Source organism: Candoia aspera, chromosome 4, assembly GCF_035149785.1.
Source record: "Candoia aspera isolate rCanAsp1 chromosome 4, rCanAsp1.hap2, whole genome shotgun sequence".
NCBI classification, from domain to species: domain Eukaryota; kingdom Metazoa; phylum Chordata; class Lepidosauria; order Squamata; family Boidae; genus Candoia; species Candoia aspera.
The window spans coordinates 81,144,613-81,163,889 of NC_086156.1; the positions used below are offsets into that span (position 1 = coordinate 81,144,613).

A 19,277-nucleotide genomic window follows, 5' to 3' on the forward strand; every position below is an offset into this window, starting at 1 on the left:
AATACAATTGCACTCTCAAAATACATACACAGCAGCTAGTTTTATTCATGTACCAAAAGCAGACTGAGAGCATTGTCTTCAGGGACTTTTTAAAGTCAAGAGTGGTGATGTCATACCTGGGAACTGCCTAGGAAGGGTGTTCCAAAGGCATGGACCCACCACTTTTTCAGTGGTGATCCCTGTTAGGTAAGGCTTAACACCACTTACTGTTAGGCCAGAGAACAGAGCCTCTGTTGCTGGTCTCTCAGCCTCATTCAGCTGCAGCTTATTCTTCTAAGATGTTAAGGCTGTAAAGCCTAAAACCAGCACCTTAAGTCAGGTCAAGAAACGCACAGCAAAGTAACTAGTTCAGAATAAATGTGACATGATCCATGCACCGCAGGTTCTCCACTTTAAGTAAAAACAACCTTTTTGGGACAGTGGGCACACTGGAGTATTGACATCATGTTATCTGTATTTTCACAAAATAGCTTCCAATATCAAAGGGTGGGTGGGGGGAGGCAAACTTGTGATACTACCATTGCTCTTCAGTTTACTTGCCATTACTAAATGAGTATGCCTACTGGGTTGCAACCAACCATATTATTTTCTAACAGTATGGGTGTCTATGTGGGGCTCAAAGACATTCTTGAAAACATTTTTAAAAAGAAAAAGGCTGGTACTCTGGAGCATGTAAGCTTCCCATTTATTTATTTATTTATTTATTTGCATATAAGAGATTAAAAAAAAAGTCAAGCACAAAGGAAGATGCCTGCAGACGTTTTGTTGTTGGCTGAAGTCCTGAATTTCAAGCTTGCTATGGCCCATAGCTGATCTTAGAAAGCTAAGCAGGATGCTATTTGGTTAGTATTTGGATGGGAGATGAGCAAGAAGCCCCAGGGCTAGACTGGGAAGTTAAAAAACCTAGATTTGTACTGGGAAACTACTTCTATACTGTTGCCAAGAAAACTGCATGGTAGACACTAGATATCAAGCTCAATTAGAGGAGATGGTGGTGGTGGTGGTGGTGGTGGTGGTGAAAGAAAATGCTTTCCAGGTTGGCATGCCTGCCATGGAATCCTGAGGACTGAAAAAAAAGTCCAGGAGAGTATTCAATAATGCAAATTCAGTTCACACTAGATACTGCTTAGGTAGCTACCCTATTCTGAACCAGGTCATCGATCCATGTAGGTCAATATTGTCTATACCTGTGTTTCTCATCCTCAGCAACTTTAAGAGGTGTTGTCAGCCCTGAGAGGTAGTCCAGACCAAGAAACCAAAATCATGAATACTATAACTACTTTACATTTCTGGTTTGGATTCAGATTTTGTTTATCAGATAGTCGTCAAGGTTATTCTCTCAGCCCATTTCAGGAGTGGACTTCAAGTCCACACTGCTTAAAGTTGCTGAGGATGAGAAATATGTGTCTACAGAAGTATTTTTCAACCTCAGCAACTTTAAGATGTGCTGGCTGAGGAATTCTGGGAGTTTCCACACATCTTAAAGTTGCCAAGCTTGAAAAACACTATAGATTCAAGCAGACTACAACCCTGAGGATCTCAGGTAGGTGACCTTCAAAACTTAAATCAAGGTGCCAAGGACTGAACACAGCACACTAAGTACTCTATCACCAACTACAGGGAGGTTGCTACGCCCTCATTGATGCCCTAAATGAACTTATGAGTATCTGTTAGAACGTGGTTGGCACTTCCCTAAGCTGTGTATTACAGGCAAGTCACAAATGTTAAGGTAAGCTTTATTGGTGCATTTTTATAAGGATTATGATGAGCTATTTGTTTCCTATAGCAGGATCCTATTGCATGTAGCATAGGAAAATGTCATTTGCATACTGCAAATCCAGCCACTGTGGTTTGAAGACCTTGGTTTCTGGCTTAACGTGATCTGCAAACCCAGCTTATAGCTGTTTATGTAACAGTTCATGGTTAAACAAATAAATTGAAATCACAGCTCTGTATGTATCCCATAATGTTTAACGGAAGCCACTGTGCCATCCTGGCTTTTGGCTAAGTTTTGTTTTTTAATGAGAGCTCATATAGCCTTTAGTTAGAGCAGCGTAATGCATCCCAAAGCTTTGAATTCTACCTGTGCTGTGGCATTAAATTGTTTCATGACTTTGGAGGAGTTACAAACTATCTTTACCATCAGTTTTCCCAGCTATAACATGGGAAAGGGTAATGTACATTATAGAATTGTTACAAAAATTACAACTAAACCAGGCTTTTGAACTATTGGAAGTGCTATACAGCTTTCAAATATCTTTATTGATGGTGTGACTAATATTTGGGAATTGGTTTTAATATAATTTATTGAATGAGTTGCAAGCAGCCTCCCCCCCCCCCAAACCAACCACTCTCTTTCCTGCAATAAACCATCCCTAGATTATCTCTTTCTCCTTTGGATTTGCCAGTTTATTTTTTTTATTTATTTATCAAATTTGTCACCGCCCATCTCCTCCGACCGGAGGGACTCTGGGCGATTTACAATACAGAACAATAAATATACAATAAAATTCTAATAAAATCCCACTAAAACAATTTCTTAACTACCCCAGCTTAGTTTGCCTATCAAAGCCTTTTCCAACTGCATAGATCACATTCACAAAGTGTTTGCGTTGCTGAAAAAGCCAGACACAAAAATCTAAGGATTGCTGGGGGATGGGGTGGGGTAGAAATATTGATTTGTTTTTCTTTCTTTTTTAGAAACTATGTCTCACTGTGGAATTGATTAGAAGCTTGGGCAAGTAACAAAACAAATCAGGAATAAACCAGTAAGATACAGTTATAATAGGCAAATGAGGAATGTATTGTTTCAAATGGTGGTTTTCTCTCCTAAAACACACCGTGAATTATTCACTGATCCTGTGTATAGATTATACTAACCCCAAACCAAATATATAATAGCTTGGTGTGATACTGTATATAAATCCTATGCATACTGTTTTATCCCAGAACTCTTGTGAGCATTTCGCTTAAAGAGGCTGATGATACTTCCCTCAGTTTCAGCTATTCTGTTGAGTATCTTCTGCCTAAACATTCTTTTTCCACAAAGCTTTCTAATGATGTCACACAGCCACTCAGCCAATGACTTGGACAGCTTAAAAGGACAACTGTACTTTTCGACCGCAAGGTGGCACTCTCTCGAAAATGTTTCTTTGGCATTGTTGCAAACAGCATTCAGAAACTGATATTTTTGAAAAGCAGAAACAAAAAAACCAATGAAGGGCAGGAAACATACATTACAAAATATTCAGCTCTTCAGTATAGTCTTCTAAAAAAAAATAGAGGAATAATAACTCTCCCCCTAAGGGGGAAAAGAAGTAGTAGTAGTAAACTTAAACAATCAACAAGTAGCTTTCAGTCAATTCCAAAATGAGCGACAGGACTAGGGAAATACCATGATTTTTTAAAAAAACATATTCCTTGTGATACATGCAATGGCATAAAGCAGTGTTTCTCAACCTTGGCAACTTTAAGATGTCGACTTCAACTCCCAGAATTCCCCAGCCAGCAGAATTCTGGGAGTTGAAGTTCAGACATCTTAAGGTTGCCAAGGTTGAGAAACACCAGCATGAAGTAATATTGTACAATCCAAACAATGAGACTATACAGAAGCTCCTTGTGGCCAAAGCTATGAAGCAAATTAAAAATAGCTCCTTTGTTTTGGTTAAATTTCTGTGGTAAAAAGTTTATAGTTCAGAGCCAAGGAGGGCTTACACTCGATGGTAGAGCACCAGCTGGCATTCAAAAGGTTGCAGATTCAGTTGGTGAACTGATGATCACAAGAGTTTTAGGACGACTTAGCAGTGAACTGGCTTTCAAGAGTAAACTCTAATCCACCTTGAGGAATATATTTTCTGAATTAACTAAACATTCCTCTTGATTAGGTGTGAACCCAAAGCAACAACTGATATACATTCATAAAGGAAAGATCAGGGAGCTACAAAGACCAGCCTTCTCAACGTTACATACACAGATCCATTACTGAGAACCCTCACTTAGAGGATTTGAGGAAATTGCTCCTGAGCTGTTTTTTTCTTGCCCAGAGACCTTCCTCCACATACCGATAATACACATGGCATTGGCTACTTTATAATAAACCTAAGACTCCAAATTTCCTTTTTGAACCCTAACTTCCTCTGCGAGTTGTGTCTGATGTACCTTTAGAAGTGCTACTCATGTAATGTGTCAAATATGGGGACACTTTGTCCCTGTACTGTACTAAATATCAAACAAGGTTATCTCACTCTGTAACAATGTAAATACAGTAATAAAGAGAGAGAGAGAGAATGTGTATCTCATTCTTTGAATTTTAATAGGGATGGGGAAAATTTTGTAATGCTGACTTTGATTTTGCTGGGCTCCAATTTTTTCTGTGAAAACAACTGCAGCCCTCAGATCATGTTTTGGACAACATTTCTGATTTAGGAAGCATGTCGTGGCCATGATCATGAAGTGGGTCTGAACAAACACAAATCATCCCCTTATCAGAAGGCAAATCAGTTTTCTTTCCTCTTTTGTTTGTATCTGAATGGTTTCACACTGTATGCTGCCTAGACTTGCAGTGAAGTCAATCAGTCTTATACATACATACATACATACATACATACATCTACTCACCCTACAGGCAGAGACTTTCCAAGTTGATCATGGCCTGTGATTAAGAACTTCTTCCATACACAGACAGGATAAACTCAGATCTACAGTGAATTAGCTTCCTAATGGATATATCAGTTGAAATATTTATAGGTTTGCAAGCACACTTCATTCAATTTTATACATTTAAGCTACATGTTAAGCTATGTTAGATGTATTCACGTGTTCTAAAACATGTGTACCATTTAACATTGTCCCAGTAAACTTTCCAATAGCTTGTAAACCATTGTATGAAAAGACCTGGAAGTATCAATTCATAGCCAGATTTTACATGTAGTCCTCATTAAGCAACCACAATTGAGACTGGCAACTTGGTCATTAAGCAAAGCAGTTGCTAAGTGAAAGTACAACTGTTTATGATCTTACTTCAGCTTTCCTTTGCTTTACAGACCTGCGAAGGTCGTAAATGAAAGAATTGGTTACAAAGTTACTTTTTCATCACCATAACTGCAAATGGTTGCTGTATGAGGCAGTTGCTAAATGAGGACTACCTATAGCACCTTCCTTTCATTTATCGATCCCAAAATTCACCTACAAATGAATGGGAAGGAAATAACAAATTGCATGGATATCACTTTAACTTTCCACATAGGTTGCTTAACCTCTGCTGTGCAGATTCCGAAATTCTGGTAGAAAGCACATGTTGGATGGGAATGATGTTATTATCCAATAAGGAGTTACCTAGGGAAGGCTGTACTACACACTATTATACAAATTTTATTATGCAACTATAATAGGAGATGGTGGGTTTTTCTTTTCCTATTAACAGGGTCTGTTATGACAATCTTTGGTTTCATACTGAAGATGAGACATTGCCAAAGCATTCTCTGAGGTTAACTTATTGCATATCCTGCTTATAAAAAGAAGCAACAATTAGCTACAGGTTATTTCTTTTGATTTTCTCTTCTAAGAATTGAACTCTGTGTGCATCCCACCCATCTGCTGAGTGATACAGAACTTTGGTATCTGCTACACGTGAATTTAATAAAACAGAATTCTTACTACATTGCACCAGTCAATGATATTGGGAAAAGAGTAATATGATGTAACTTAATATTGTTACATCTGTTTGTGATACAGGATTAAGTGTATGCATTCTCCAGATCTATTAAAAATATTTTAAAACTTTTTTCTAAATCATATAGTTTCCAAACCTCACAACAAATCAGATGGTAAAAAAAAAAAAAAGAACATGAGATTATCAGTTACTGCAGGACCATAATCTTTTTTAATTCAAGGAACTGTCAATCTACAACCAATGTTGCAATGTATACAGCAATTATTCTAGCAAGGAAGACTGTAAAAGCTGAAAATATGGAGTAATATAGGGATTATACAGCTTGATATACATACATACATACATACATACATACATATATATATATATATATAATAACTTAACCAGAGGCATGACACATAAGAAGCTTGCCCGACATATCCAATTTTGTCTTCCATGTTTCATTCTTTTGGTCTTATTATTTGTCACACTAAGTCTGTGGATCTGGTGCCTCTTGGTGATCGAGTTCTTACTCTTCTGAAGGTGTCCGGACTGGTCCTGGGCTCATAACAGTCTGGAAAGTGTAGGTTTGGGGGAAAAGGAGGGAAAATCAACGCGCCAATTGTCAAAAGCTCATGAAGTCTGAAATATGAAGGAACTGCACTGTTTTCTCATTGTACAAGTATCTATTTATTGAGGAAGCTGTCTTAAGAAAAATTAGGAGGACTATGCCTTAAAACCCTGGGGGAAACTGGGAGTACTGGAACACATTGGTTGGATTGACACCGCATGTGAAGACATAATGCAATTTGTTTGTTTTTGGATTTGAATGAGGATGTGCAATCCCAGCCAGGCCTGTCATTTGTAAAATAGTTCATTACCAGTGACTGGGCTTCTTAGTCAAGATTTCCTGAACTCCTTTTGCCATTATTTAAACAAACTAAGGTTTTGATATTATGACTTGCCTAAGGACTAGATGAGTACAGGACAGAGGTACAGTGTGAACTCAAGCATCACACCCCTAACTATCGTAGTTTCCTCAAAGGATTTCCTCTGATGTTTTAAACTACAACTCCTCATGCTCCTGCCAGGGTCCACTGGGCATGCTAGATAAGAATGAGAGGATTTGTAGGCCAATGTACCCAAACAGCATGAAATTGGCAGAAGCCTTGTACTAGAGAAATATTTGTATACGCATGTAGGTGTTGAGAAAAGCATCAGCTAAACTGAGCCACTTTTTACACTTGTAAACAGCATGAAATTGGCAGAAGCCTTGTACTAGAGAAATATTTGTATACGCATGTAGGTGTTGAGAAAAGCATCAGCTAAACTGAGCCACTTTTTACACTTGCTGCTTATTCAATAAACCATGCGTAACTAATTGACAGTGGCTCATTTCACACAACACATTACAGTGTTTCAAAACCAAATAAATCACATTATGATTTAATAGGATACACGAATCAAGCTACTATAAGCAGCCTGAGATAAAAAGTAGATGCCGAAACTGTAACATTGCTCTGGCATTTAAAGCACATGCATCTAAAAAATTAAGATACCTTTACAGATAAATGCCATACTGTACCCTAAACATGTACCTTGATTAGGGGATCTTTTGGAGGAGCCCATGATGGAACAATCTTGTCATGTAACCTCCACTGGCCAGTCTTATGTAGCAGATGTTTCTCAAACACAACATACACCAGAACATCCTTTGGTATCTGTTCACTCCCATACATCAGCCTCCCAAACTGGTCATAGATAGCCAAAATCTGCCAGAAAAAAACAGTAAACCAACTCTGTAACATTAAGCAGTGATACATAAAACACATTCTATTACATCCAGGAAAGGAGTGGTTGGAATCACATACCTGTCGGATGTGCATTCGAACTGTCACTTGCCCATACACAATGTCCTCGCTCAGCATAGTTGGGCATCGCACCTGAACCACTCGAGGGGGCTCCAATGACCCCAGAAAACTCCACCGGATGGTCTTATATTCATTTCCTCGTACCATTTCCTAGCAAATACAACATGTCTAAAATTTCAGCATGTTCAAATTAAGGAGAAGATTAGGTATACTACTACAGGGGTCAAAGCAAAAGGAATAAAATACTTATGAGCAGCTACAAGAAGGTTTCTAGAAGGAAATTAGAGGATAAAAATGGAAGTGACCAAAACAAAACAAAACAAACAAAAAACCAACATCCCAAACCCTATCTTTAACAACTCAGAAATTTTAAAATACTACAGAACCATTGGGGTCAGGATTTTACTGTTTGGTATAAGAGAGTCAGTTTGGTCTAGTGGTTAAGGTGCTGGGATAGAAACCAGAAGTCTGTGAGTTCTAGTCCCGCCTTAGGCATGAAAGCTGGCTGGGTGACCTTGGGCCAGACACTCTCTCTCAGCCCAACCCACCTCACAAGGTTGCTGTTATGGGGAAAATAGGAGGAGGAAGGAGGATTAGGTATGCTTGCCGCCTTGAGTTATTCATAAAAATAATAAAGGTGGGATAAAAAGTTAAAATAAAATAAATAACATATTTTTCCAGTCCTGAAAGAAAGTGGAAAGGCACAAAAAATGACTGAGGAAAACAAATGGGGCAAATAACCAAGACCAGCCTGAGAAAAAGGAAATGGGCAGAAAATGCAAAGTCATGCTCTGGACAACTGAAGCTCGTAGTACAGTTTAGGCAAAATAGACTAGTTTACTGGCATTCAGAACTTTTTGTATACAGTATCATCGATGAAACCCAGTATCTTGATACAATGTGCACCAAAGACCAAGCCTAGACTATGTTAACTGCAGACATTAGAAACAGAACAAAAAAGACACTTAAGGGCAATATTCTGAGGCTGGCTGCTATCAGCCATGCTGAGTCCATGGACAGTTTTCCCCAACCCTTCTCCTCCTGGAATGGCATTTGGAGCTCATGTAGATGCTAGCAATCTGAGTGCATTGCTTTCTTCCTATTCCCTCTTGGATTTTTTTTAATCTGTATGGACCACAGTTCAATTTTAAGTACATGCAAGGATGCCAAACAAGCAAGCACCGGAAATGAAGGATGAACAATTAAGCAACCCACCAATGATGATTAACTCTGCCCAGTGTGGCAGACTGACAATGCAGGGATACTATAGGACAGGGGCACAAGTATCAGTTATGGGAGAGAGCCATGATAGATCACCTTTTTAAAAGTTTTTTAAGCAATCACTTGCTGATCTCATCACAGATTCTTACCGGGTAACAGTGTTCAGTTACTAGAGAGTGAAGCTTCTCTTCGTTAAAACTGCAGGAATTTAGAAAGATAGTACATGATCAGGATGCCTCTATATACCAACTCAATTAAAATACTATTCCATTTGAAGCACATCAGCATGGACATACACATGCACGCACAATTCTTGACAACCTCTAATATGTACAGAAAATAATCCACACTGAGGAAAAATTGTTAAGCAAGTTCAAGTCACGATGTATTGTGCAAAGCTGGGAGGATGAAAAAAACTGACTGTGGCTCAAGACACAATTATAGTAAAAGGGAGAAACAACAGTCAACATCAAAACAGGCGCTGAAATGGTGTCAGAATGCACAAATACACTTGGAATGTCTGCTGAACGGACCAGCACCTGCCCCCACACCTCACTCCTTATCTATTTTCACAGCTATCTATTGGTGAAATTACTTCCAGGTAATACACTTGAAAGGGACGCGGTGGTGCTGTGGGTTAAGCTGCTGAGCTTGCTGATCAGAAGGTCGGCGGTTCGAATCCGCGTGACGGGGTGTGCTCCTGCTGCTAGTCCCAGCTCCTGCCAACCTAGCAGTTCGAAAACATGCAAATGTGAGTAGATTAATAGGTACCACTTCGGTGGGCAGGTAACGGTGTTCCATTTTGTCAAGCCAGCCACATGACCACAGAAGTGTCTACGGACAAACACCGGCTCTTCGGCTTTGAAATGGAGATGAGCACCGTCCCTTAGAGTCGGACACGACTGGACTTAATGTCAAGGGAAACCTTTACCTTTACCCTTAATACACTTGAACCAGTTTCTATCAATCCATCCATCACAAAACAACAGGCTTTCTTTTTCACATTAAAAAAAAAACACCTAAGTGAACTGAAGGATGTTAGCTGCTGTCAAACTAATGCACAATTTGTGGGGAGAGAAGGAAGAGGTGCCTGGAACTCAGAGAAACATCCTAAGGGGCCTTACTTTGCCAGATTATTATGTGCATCGATAAAGATTTCCAGGGCTTTTCCTGCAAAAGTTTTGACGCGGAAGCCAGGATCGCATTCTCTGACCTTTCGGATTCTGCCAAGAAAAAGTGGATGGAGACAGTAAACAACCATAGTTCAAGAAAAAAAGTCCATGAGATGAAGCTTGTCAGACACAGGACTTACATAATCAGCAAAACAGTGGAATGACATTCCTGTGCAGCTAAAGTCACACTCATATTGAATATACATTACACTGATCAAACTATAGGAGAGTAATGGCCAGTGAAGTCACTCCTAGGCTATGCCTTGACTTTGGATCCTGAGAAAAAAACCATAAACAATGTTCTGAAATCATCAGTGGAACCAACCTATTAGACAGCAGGACCTCTTTCATTATAGGAGCACCTATTTGGAGAATCAACATAATATGCTATGCTAAAAAGCTGTTGGCCAGTTCACATCTTTTTATAGTTCTGCATGCTGCATTAACCCAGGCTATTGATTAATGCAGCAAACTGACCAGTTAATTGTAAGCATATGTACATTGTGGAGATACAGCTGAAGTGAAACAATCCAATCCTAAATTTCCATAGTAACCTAAGTGGTATCTTTATTTGGAAGTGTATTAATCAGCAAATTAAAGATTTGCATTATTCTTAGGAAAAGCATTGTTAAATATGAAGCTGTTTTATATAAAGCAAAGTCTGAAAAAAGAAACAATGAATTCTTGAAGGAATGCCCAGGAGTATATTCACAGGAAAAGATGTTAAACTGCCAGCAGCTTCAAGAGTTCTCAGAATTAAATCAATTCATGGAGAACTAAGCAATCATGATATTTGAATCCAAAAATGTCATATTCAAAAATATACTAGATGCTGGAAAACAACAATAAAACTACTACTACAAAAAGGTGGGACTCATTTCAACACATCCTTTTCAGGAATTTAACCAGGGCATCCAAATGGCCATTGTCTGATAAAATAGAATTTTCATCTGATCCAACAATACATGCATTAGAGAAGATTCTCTTTTCCCTCCTTCTATACCTAAGTCAAACAACACATTCAGAAGTACATTGCACCTTTTAGTACTGCACCATTTGAAATTGCAAATGAGGGAAATCTCATCTTTTTCATGGCCTATCAAGTAAAAGAAATCCCTTGGTTCGGGAATGCTAGTATGTAGATAGAAGCATTCAAATTCAGCCTTTGCTAGCCTAGCTAGCACTCATTTTTATAAGTACATAGAGTAATATTCAGTCTTAAAATTCCCCCTTAAACGGCTTTTTCAAACCACTGCGTCCACAAAGGACTATAATATACAATGTATTCTTGTGGGTTAATATGTGCTGCCTTCGTTTTTAGGACATAAATAAAATAGGAAATAAATCACCCTTTAAGACCTACAAATGTTTAGAAGGTAACCAGATTAAGACCCATGATACAAACTGCAGATGCTACAAAAGGAAGTAACACACTGGCACTGAATGGACAGATGCAACAGGCTGACTGGCTGCCATAGACAGAAAGATACATACGCTGTGTATGACTTTGCAGCCTGCCTCAACTTCTCTGTCCTTTGCAACAGACCTTCCTTTGACAACACTGACATGCGGGCATCTCCTTCTGGAGGAACATAAGGATCAAAGATCCCCCCTGTGTAACCAAAACAAGAAGCAAACATAGCAAACAACCGTTTTTAAAACATGCTCCCCAATCAAATGTGAAACATTAATGTTCAAAAATAATTGAGATAAAATATTATTGCTTGAGCCCGCCCCCACCCCGCAATGTTTATGAATTAAAAATTTCTTCCACTTAGAATTTGATCTTGTTAACATCCTGCTATAAATTCTTGTGTCTTGCTGAATGGTTCTCACTTACAGTTTCAATTACTATTGCTATTGTGGGAGAACTTCATACTGACAATGTGGACTGTGCTTTCAATATCAGTCAGTACTGGTAAAATAATACAGATAGTCCTCAGTTAATGACCACTCATTCAGCGACCATTTGAAGCTGTGACGGTGCTGAACGAGTAGTCTTTATGACTGGTCCTCGAAGTTCTGGGTGCTTGGCTTGCAGTTATGACAGTTTGTGACCTTCCCTGCTGGCTTCCCACAAGCAAAGTCAATGGGGAAGCTGGCAGGGAAGGTCGCAAGTCGCTCCTGCCACTTTTTCTCCCAAGGAGCCTGCTACAGAGTATGAGATCCCTCCCGCAGCCCACCCACACTCTGTAGCGCATGCATGCCTGCACGCCACAGCATCCTCCTCCCCTGCCGGCACTCATGCCACAGCATTCCCTCCCCTCCCCAACCCAGCCACACTCGCACTGCAGCATACCCCTGCCCACCAGCATGCTTGCAAGCTACCTGGGGCTTGTGACTTCCTCATTGACTTTGCCTGTTGAAAGCCAGCAGGAAGTTGCAAGTCATGGTCACATGAGGTCCTCACTTAACAATCCGCAATCCTCACTTGATGATGGCAACCAGTCCCATGACTTCATGCTTTATGACCGCATTGCTTCGTGACAGAAATTATGGTCCCAATTACCATTGTTAAGTGAGGACTACCTGTCACGCAGACACCTGCCTGAAACAGGGACTGCTGTAATGATGAGGTTGCTGTACTTCCATTGTATTTTTAGCATGCTAGAGCATTAAACATGGTGGCTTCTGCCTACAGCTGGAACAGAATGATCCATTTTATCAGCATGGTATCCTATCATCCCATTCTGTTGGTCATGTATAAAGCAGAACTAAATGTGTACACTGATTGAAAACCACTAGTTTGAAGAAATATTAGGCAAGATTGGTAACAAAATGTTCTTGCAACCTAATGCTACAGTACATTTCTGCATTACCTGAGAAAACTAACTTCTTTTTAGGGCTCCAGCCAGCTGAGAAAAGTAACTTACTATTGCTGTTCAGACCTTTCAATTTAGGATATACAGAAGTATGCATGTAGAGTGAGGAAGAAATAAAACAGTAGAAAGGAAGGGGAAAGGAGGAATACAAATTCAAAAGACCAAATCATCTGTATAAAGTACAGAACATCATCCTCAATTCTCTGGCTCCCACAGCAGTTGCATTAAATTCTTAAAGTGTTTTGAGAAACTGTTATTTTCTATTATTTGTACAGACATTTTGCAAGTATTGCAAAACTCAAAGGTTTGGTGATATTTGTGATGTGCCTATGGGAACACTGCATTTTATTCCCAAAATACACCAATCCAGCCATTCCAGGGAAAGATATTTTCTGGAAGTCATTATTTCAAAAGTGGAATATTTAAAGGCTGGATCACATCCAGGAGACTATGAATCACTTCCTGATCCAGCATATTACTTTCAGAAACAACAATCTCTCCCTGAAGAGCTTGAGCAGCACAGTCCAGGAAAACACCAGAACATTCAGTGATCAGATCACCAATTTACATTTAACTACCACTCTGAATTGCACAGGTTTTGTTGGTAAGATCAGAGTATACCTTTCTCCCTCTCTTGATTTATTATTTCAATTTCCATAAGAATTGATATTTCTTATCTATATTTCTGCATCTATATTTCTCTCTGGTCAGGAAATTCTCCAAATATGTAGAACAACCCATTCTAAATAGCTGCAGCTCACTTCCAATCATCTGCTATTACAGGGAGAATGACAATGGCTCAGACCTTGCTGCGCATCATCACTTGATGCTATTGTCAAATGCTGTCCATGACAAAACCAGCATATACACTTCGTTTTGTTATATGCAATGAGAAAGGTTTTAAAGATATGCAGGACTGGGAAAAATGGGAAAGCAACCAGTTGATATCTATTTTGCTTTGGGACTCAATATTCCATAGGGATTAATTCTACTCCAGCTCTTTCTATAGAACAAATTGTCAAGACTACTTACTTGTGCAGGTAATAGTGATATACTGTGCCATCTTATCTTCAGGCATCACAATGCCTGCAGCCCTTAACTGCTTTTGCTGCTGTTCCAAAGAATCAAAGTTCCTAGGTGGAAGTCTGTATCGTTTTTTGGTCCTCACTGGGATCACAAGAGAAGATGGGGCCAAACGGGCAGCATTCAGTAAACATGTTACCCCCTTTTAATTAAAAAAACAAACAAACAGAAAAGTTATACAACCAACTTTTAATTACAGCCATTTATCTGCTTCTCAGTTTCCCAATCCAAATAGAAGGCAATATGAGCTACACACAGAGATATATTAAACATACATGGAAATTCACATCTGCAGAGGAAAAACATTTTCTTCCTATTTCAGATAGAAAAAGTCATATGTTTTCTTGTTTGAATTGACAAGAAGTCCCTCGTGCAAATGATCTTTGCTTTTCAGAACAAGCAAATGCATATACACTGTCTTTTAAAAAAAAAGCCAAAGCACACCTAGAGATACAAAAGCCCCTTTAAAGCAAAATATAAAATATATAAGCACAGAAGGTTGGCATATAATGACCTGCTTTACAGATTGCTAAGCAAAACATGACTAGTGCAAAAGACTGGCTGGATCTACAGGTACCCTATGCTAAAACAAATCATATCTGCTTAAAAAAGGTTGGATAGTTTGTACCTCAATGTGTGAGATAAACCCAACTGACTACGTGCCATCAAGTTGGTGTCAACTCTTAGCAACCACATAGACAGATTTTCTCCATGACCCAACTAATGAGGTTAGCTTAGTGTTCACTGTGTTGAACAAACTGACAGTGAACAGCTACAATTCTGACAGCAGCTCTCCAAAATTCCTGGAAGTTTTTCCTTTCCTATTTTGATATGGTATTAAAGCTAGGAACTTTTACATCCAAATTATATGTTCTACCACTATTTCTCTCACACACACATATACACAGTGCTCACCCAATATAAAATTTATAATTTAGTTTGCTGGATTTTGACTTAGCATGCTGTGCAAATCCAACCACTGCAGTTTGTGAACTTATTAATTATTGTCATACATTTCAACAGAAACATACTGGTCTTCTCTCTGCTTCAAGAGAACACATATTTAAGAAACACGTACCACATTAAACAGTGTTCCCCAAACAAGTATATAATACAAAACCCACAGTAAACACCTCCTCCCCGAACAATGAAGATGCAGGTCCATACAGTAGTATGTATGGGCCTGACTCTGCTCACCTTTTGGAAAGCCCTGGCTGGGAGCTGTTAGTGTATGATGTCTACAGCAGCCACTTTGTGTTTTAGCTGGTTTTGAAATCAATTTTTTATATTGTGTTTATGTTGTATGTTTTAATCTTTGTCAGCCACACTTTGTGAGAGTAGCATTTGTGAGATGGGGTCCATATAAATCATTTTTTTAATCAATCACATTTTTTCTTCCTTTCCCTATAACTAACTTAACAGATGGCTTGCTTCAATGCTTGAAGTAACTAGTTAACGCATTTTGCAGCCCTCTGGATATGCAGACAATAACTGTTTTCCAAAGCAGCTAAATTACTGTCCAATTAGCGCCAAACTTTCTTCAAATTAGGAAAAAATACGTAAATATCCACATCAAAATCCTCACGTATATTCAATCTCCTTTTTTTCCAAAGTGACAAACTTATTTTCTCCATTTAGAATAAGACGGGCGTGTGTGGAAAGCTCTACTTCCTACATATTAGCTTCTATCTTCATAATTAAAACGTCTCTGAAGTGCTCGAATTATAAGTAATGAAAACAAGACAAATACAGACACAAAACGAGGAACGCTAATAATGACGAAAACTATAAATCTCCATTCTCCCGAAAAACACGCGCTACCAAAATTCACTGCTAGCGCGACTTCCCTCCCAATACAGAAAGGACATAAATGCACCTTAGCAATATGTAGTCGCACGGAGGCCGCCATGTTGCGACTGTCGCGTTGCACGACGGGATGAAGGCGGGATTTCGAATGTGACGAAACACAAAAGAGGCGGAAACTGTCGTGGAACGTTCCAGCAGTATTTCTGATGATCCGGAACGATTTCTGACCTTCATTGAGTCCCCGTCAGTGAATAAAAATTACTGTAGACGGTAACGTTGCAAAGAGGAGCGATTAAGTCGTGTCTTAACTGCAGACTTGCACACAAATCTGCAAGCCTCCATAGAAACAGTCACACGAATAATAAATGTGTTTTAAGTGCTTTGTAACTCTTCGTAAAAAAAAAAGTGTTTAAAATTGTCACTCTCCTTGAATGCCTTCACAGAATGGTGGTGTATAAAACAGTAAATAAATAATAAATGCTGGTACTATTTGGAGATTGCATTTAGTTATCAGGGTGCCTAATCGTAGTTGATCACGGAATTATCCATTAATATACTCGGTCCTTCGAAAAAGCTTCAACAAACCTTAACGTCTGTTAGTTAAATTAACAATGAGTTGATGTGTCCATGAATGTCCAGTCCTTTCATTTTTTTTGTAAGGAGAACTAAAGTTTTGCAGGATGTGAAAGTAATTTCATACCAGAGTAGCCTGCTGGGAGTTGGAAGGGGTTAAACAAGAGGAAGAAATGAGAGTCACTATTGGCATAGGACTCTAAGTCACCAGCAAAGCCTGAAAGAATTAAGTGCTGTGCAGCATCCAAAGCTTAGCAAATGGCAGTCTTTTGTTCCATACTTTTCTTCCTAAATGGATTAATGATTTTCAGCTAAAAACGGCCAGAAGGTAAAACATGGCCTGTTCCCTGTAGAAAAGTGACACAATTGTCTGCATGTGCACTGCAAACAGTTGTTGGCAGGAACTGGAATTTGTTGGTTTCCCTTTCTAGTTATGGCAAAGGAAAAATGACAGCTGTTCTTAGTTCACAAGACATAAATAGTAGAAGTCTATTGGACTGAAGTGGTATATAAATATTTTAAATAAATAAATAGCCTCAAGTAAACCCTAGAACTTGGTTAAAGAGCAACACATGATTTGGGGAAATGGAGGTGTCAGCAGTCTACTTAACCTATTACAGAGGATTAACATTTCATTTGAACATAGCTGAAGGCTGGGCTCAGACACTGCACTGAACAAGGTCTTGTTTGACTACAGCTTACTAAACAAACTACAGTTTGCTGCGTTCAGCCCACACCTAAGTCAGAGCAAAACAAATTGCAAAATTCAAAACAGGATAAATACTTCTATAGCACCATAAGTCTGAGCAATAATAGAAGTTAATTTCCCAGACCTTGAAACTTTTCATAAGCCTTTATAATTGCATGGGAACAATTTGGAATTACAGAATAATATTGAAAAAAAATGGATCTGCCATTTGTCTTGAGCCTCTGAGATCTGAGATCTGAGCTCTGCCCCCAATGAGGTGCCGGTTCTTACAGGCCATGTTCATCAGACATGCTCAACAAGAAACCTGCAGTTAGCAAGTATGTGTGCAGTACTATTCTAACCCCATCCCATGAGCTCACTAACTGAGGTTTCAGACTTAACATTGTTGTTCAAACCCTAAATGGCTGTTGTCTTGGATCCCTTGAAAGGGCTGCGAGCTAGAACAAATCTGAAATAAGACTGAAACCTCATTTAAAAAGTTGTCTGCAGATTCACTAATTATAATTTCTTGTTAAGAACATCCTGCAGTTACACTGATTGCGTTGTCTCGGACAAATTATGAACTTGCTATTGCATATCTTAATAGCTTTTAACTTACTAAAATTCTACAATAATTTGATCCAAGAATAAGAAGAGGCATTCTGCTCATGATCAATAGTACTTTCCTTCTTAGGCAACAAGCAGGTACTGTATTGCAAAACCATTGTTTAGCACTTAAATAGATATCAATGCTAGACTAGCTCAAATTGTTGCTGAAAAATCTGCACTGCAAGCAGCTGAAGGCATAAATGTGTTCAGAGGCTACCCTTGATACTCTCAGAAGCATCTCCGATAGATAAACTTGATGAGCTTGATCTAATGCAGGCAATTCCCACAAGCTTCACTAGGGGGTGTAAATACACCTACTGTATATATTTAGAAATATTACCATAGAGAAGCTGAATTCTGTATTATTTTTGCAGACTGAAAATAAGACGAATCCTTGGTTTATTTACTAAATAAACATTTGCTGGGTAAGCTGAAACCAAGCAAACCACATTCCAGTTTACCACAATATATGACTCTACCTTATGTTTGTGACTGTATTACATCAGGGAAAGGAAATCCTCTAGCCTGCATAGCACTGAGTGGGTGATAGGTGCTAATTGGGTAGAATGTCCTCCCTCTCCCACTCTGCTGTGCACTTAATGAAGAGGAAAGAGGTTAGAATGCTTTGTGAGGAGCAAGATTTCCTCCTAGTTTGAGAGAGTCCACGATTACAGTCACACTTACATGAGAGGAAAAGTAGTTTGTATTGCTAACATCTTACCCATCAGTCTGTAAGGCAGGACCCTGCGCCTTGTGATGGGGGTTGATTTGCGCCAAGCTGATCCACTGTGGAGACTTTGGGTGAATCCCATGACCCAGACATTGGAGTAGGATTTTATAGATTAACTCATACTAAGTGTACATGACCTCACCCCTTCCTTTTTGTTTACAGTCACCATTTATAAGACATAATTATTCAATAAATGCAAACTCTGTTATGGTCATTCATTCCTTGTGCTGGGGATGATAATAGTTTGTTTCTAATTCCCCGGAATCAGCCATTTCCCTCTCCCAATGATAGATTTAGGTTGAACCCTTCATCCCAAATTCCTGATCACTTAGCAATTTTTTTCATGAAATGTGTTCTGAACAATTCTGTACACTATAATGACCAATAAGAATGGTAAGTAAATTTAGGATATTTCATGATTATATCAAACTGACAGAAGTAGAGAAGTACTTGGACTCCAGGTGTGGGGGAATGGGAGTTTGAACAGGATGGCTTGGAGTGGGCCTTGTATTCAACCCTGTTCTACCGCTTCTTGCCTTTTTTTTTAAGAGTGGAAAGCAAACAGAGTGTGTTCTTCTTTCAGTTGTTCCTGTAACTGTTCATTTCATTGTATATGTACTCCTACTTCTAACCCTCTTAATTATGATTTTAATCTGAAATGCGGAAACCTCCTGAGCTGCATATAATGCATTTGGATGACACACTAAACCAAGCATCCTGGTTAATGACAACACCTACGCCATGTTTTACTTCCCATCTGTCATGGCCAGGGTCAGTTTAATTAATCTGGGGGATAAATGCAACACGAGGTTGGCAGCTTCCCCCTACATACACCCTAGATTAATACTATAGATATTGTAGATTCCTGCAAAATGAGATAGAAGAGAGGGGGAAGAAACTGCTTTCTAGTAACAAAAGGACCTGGGGATAGAATAGCATGATTTAACATACAATGCAACCCTACTTTGGAGAGTGACTCTGTTGGCAAACAGAGCTGCTTTAGCCTGTGGGTGGACTTGGCCCTCCTGAAAGCCCCATCAGTCTGATCTATC

The 19,277-nt window shown here is 39.1% G+C and overlaps 1 protein-coding gene across 1 annotated transcript; it reads right to left on the bottom strand.

The window, feature by feature from the left end:
- Nucleotides 1-5,862: 5,862 nt before the first annotated feature.
- On the bottom strand, nt 5,863-15,773 carry MRPL45 (mitochondrial ribosomal protein L45). Its single transcript, XM_063300753.1, has 8 exons — nt 15,696-15,773; nt 13,769-13,961; nt 11,409-11,526; nt 9,867-9,965; nt 8,892-8,940; nt 7,522-7,671; nt 7,249-7,422; nt 5,863-6,224 (listed from the first exon to the last, which is right to left on the bottom strand). The coding sequence occupies exons 1-8, from the start codon at nt 15,726-15,728 to the stop codon at nt 6,180-6,182; spliced, it is 861 nt and encodes a 286-aa protein (XP_063156823.1). The 5' UTR covers nt 15,729-15,773; the 3' UTR covers nt 5,863-6,179.
- Between the last annotated feature and the right edge of the window lie 3,504 nt (nt 15,774-19,277).

Excerpts from the sequence above, each read along its gene's own strand:
- MRPL45 (XM_063300753.1), bottom strand. The coding sequence starts at position 15,728 with ATGGCGGCCTCCGTGCGACTACATATTGCTAAG. Across the intron at positions 7,672-8,891 it reads TAACTGAACACTGTTACCCG|GAAATGGTACGAGGAAATGA; the intron begins GTAAGAATCTGT and ends TGTATTTGCTAG. Across the intron at positions 7,423-7,521 it reads TTCGAATGCACATCCGACAG|ATTTTGGCTATCTATGACCA; the intron begins GTATGTGATTCC and ends TTTTTCTGGCAG.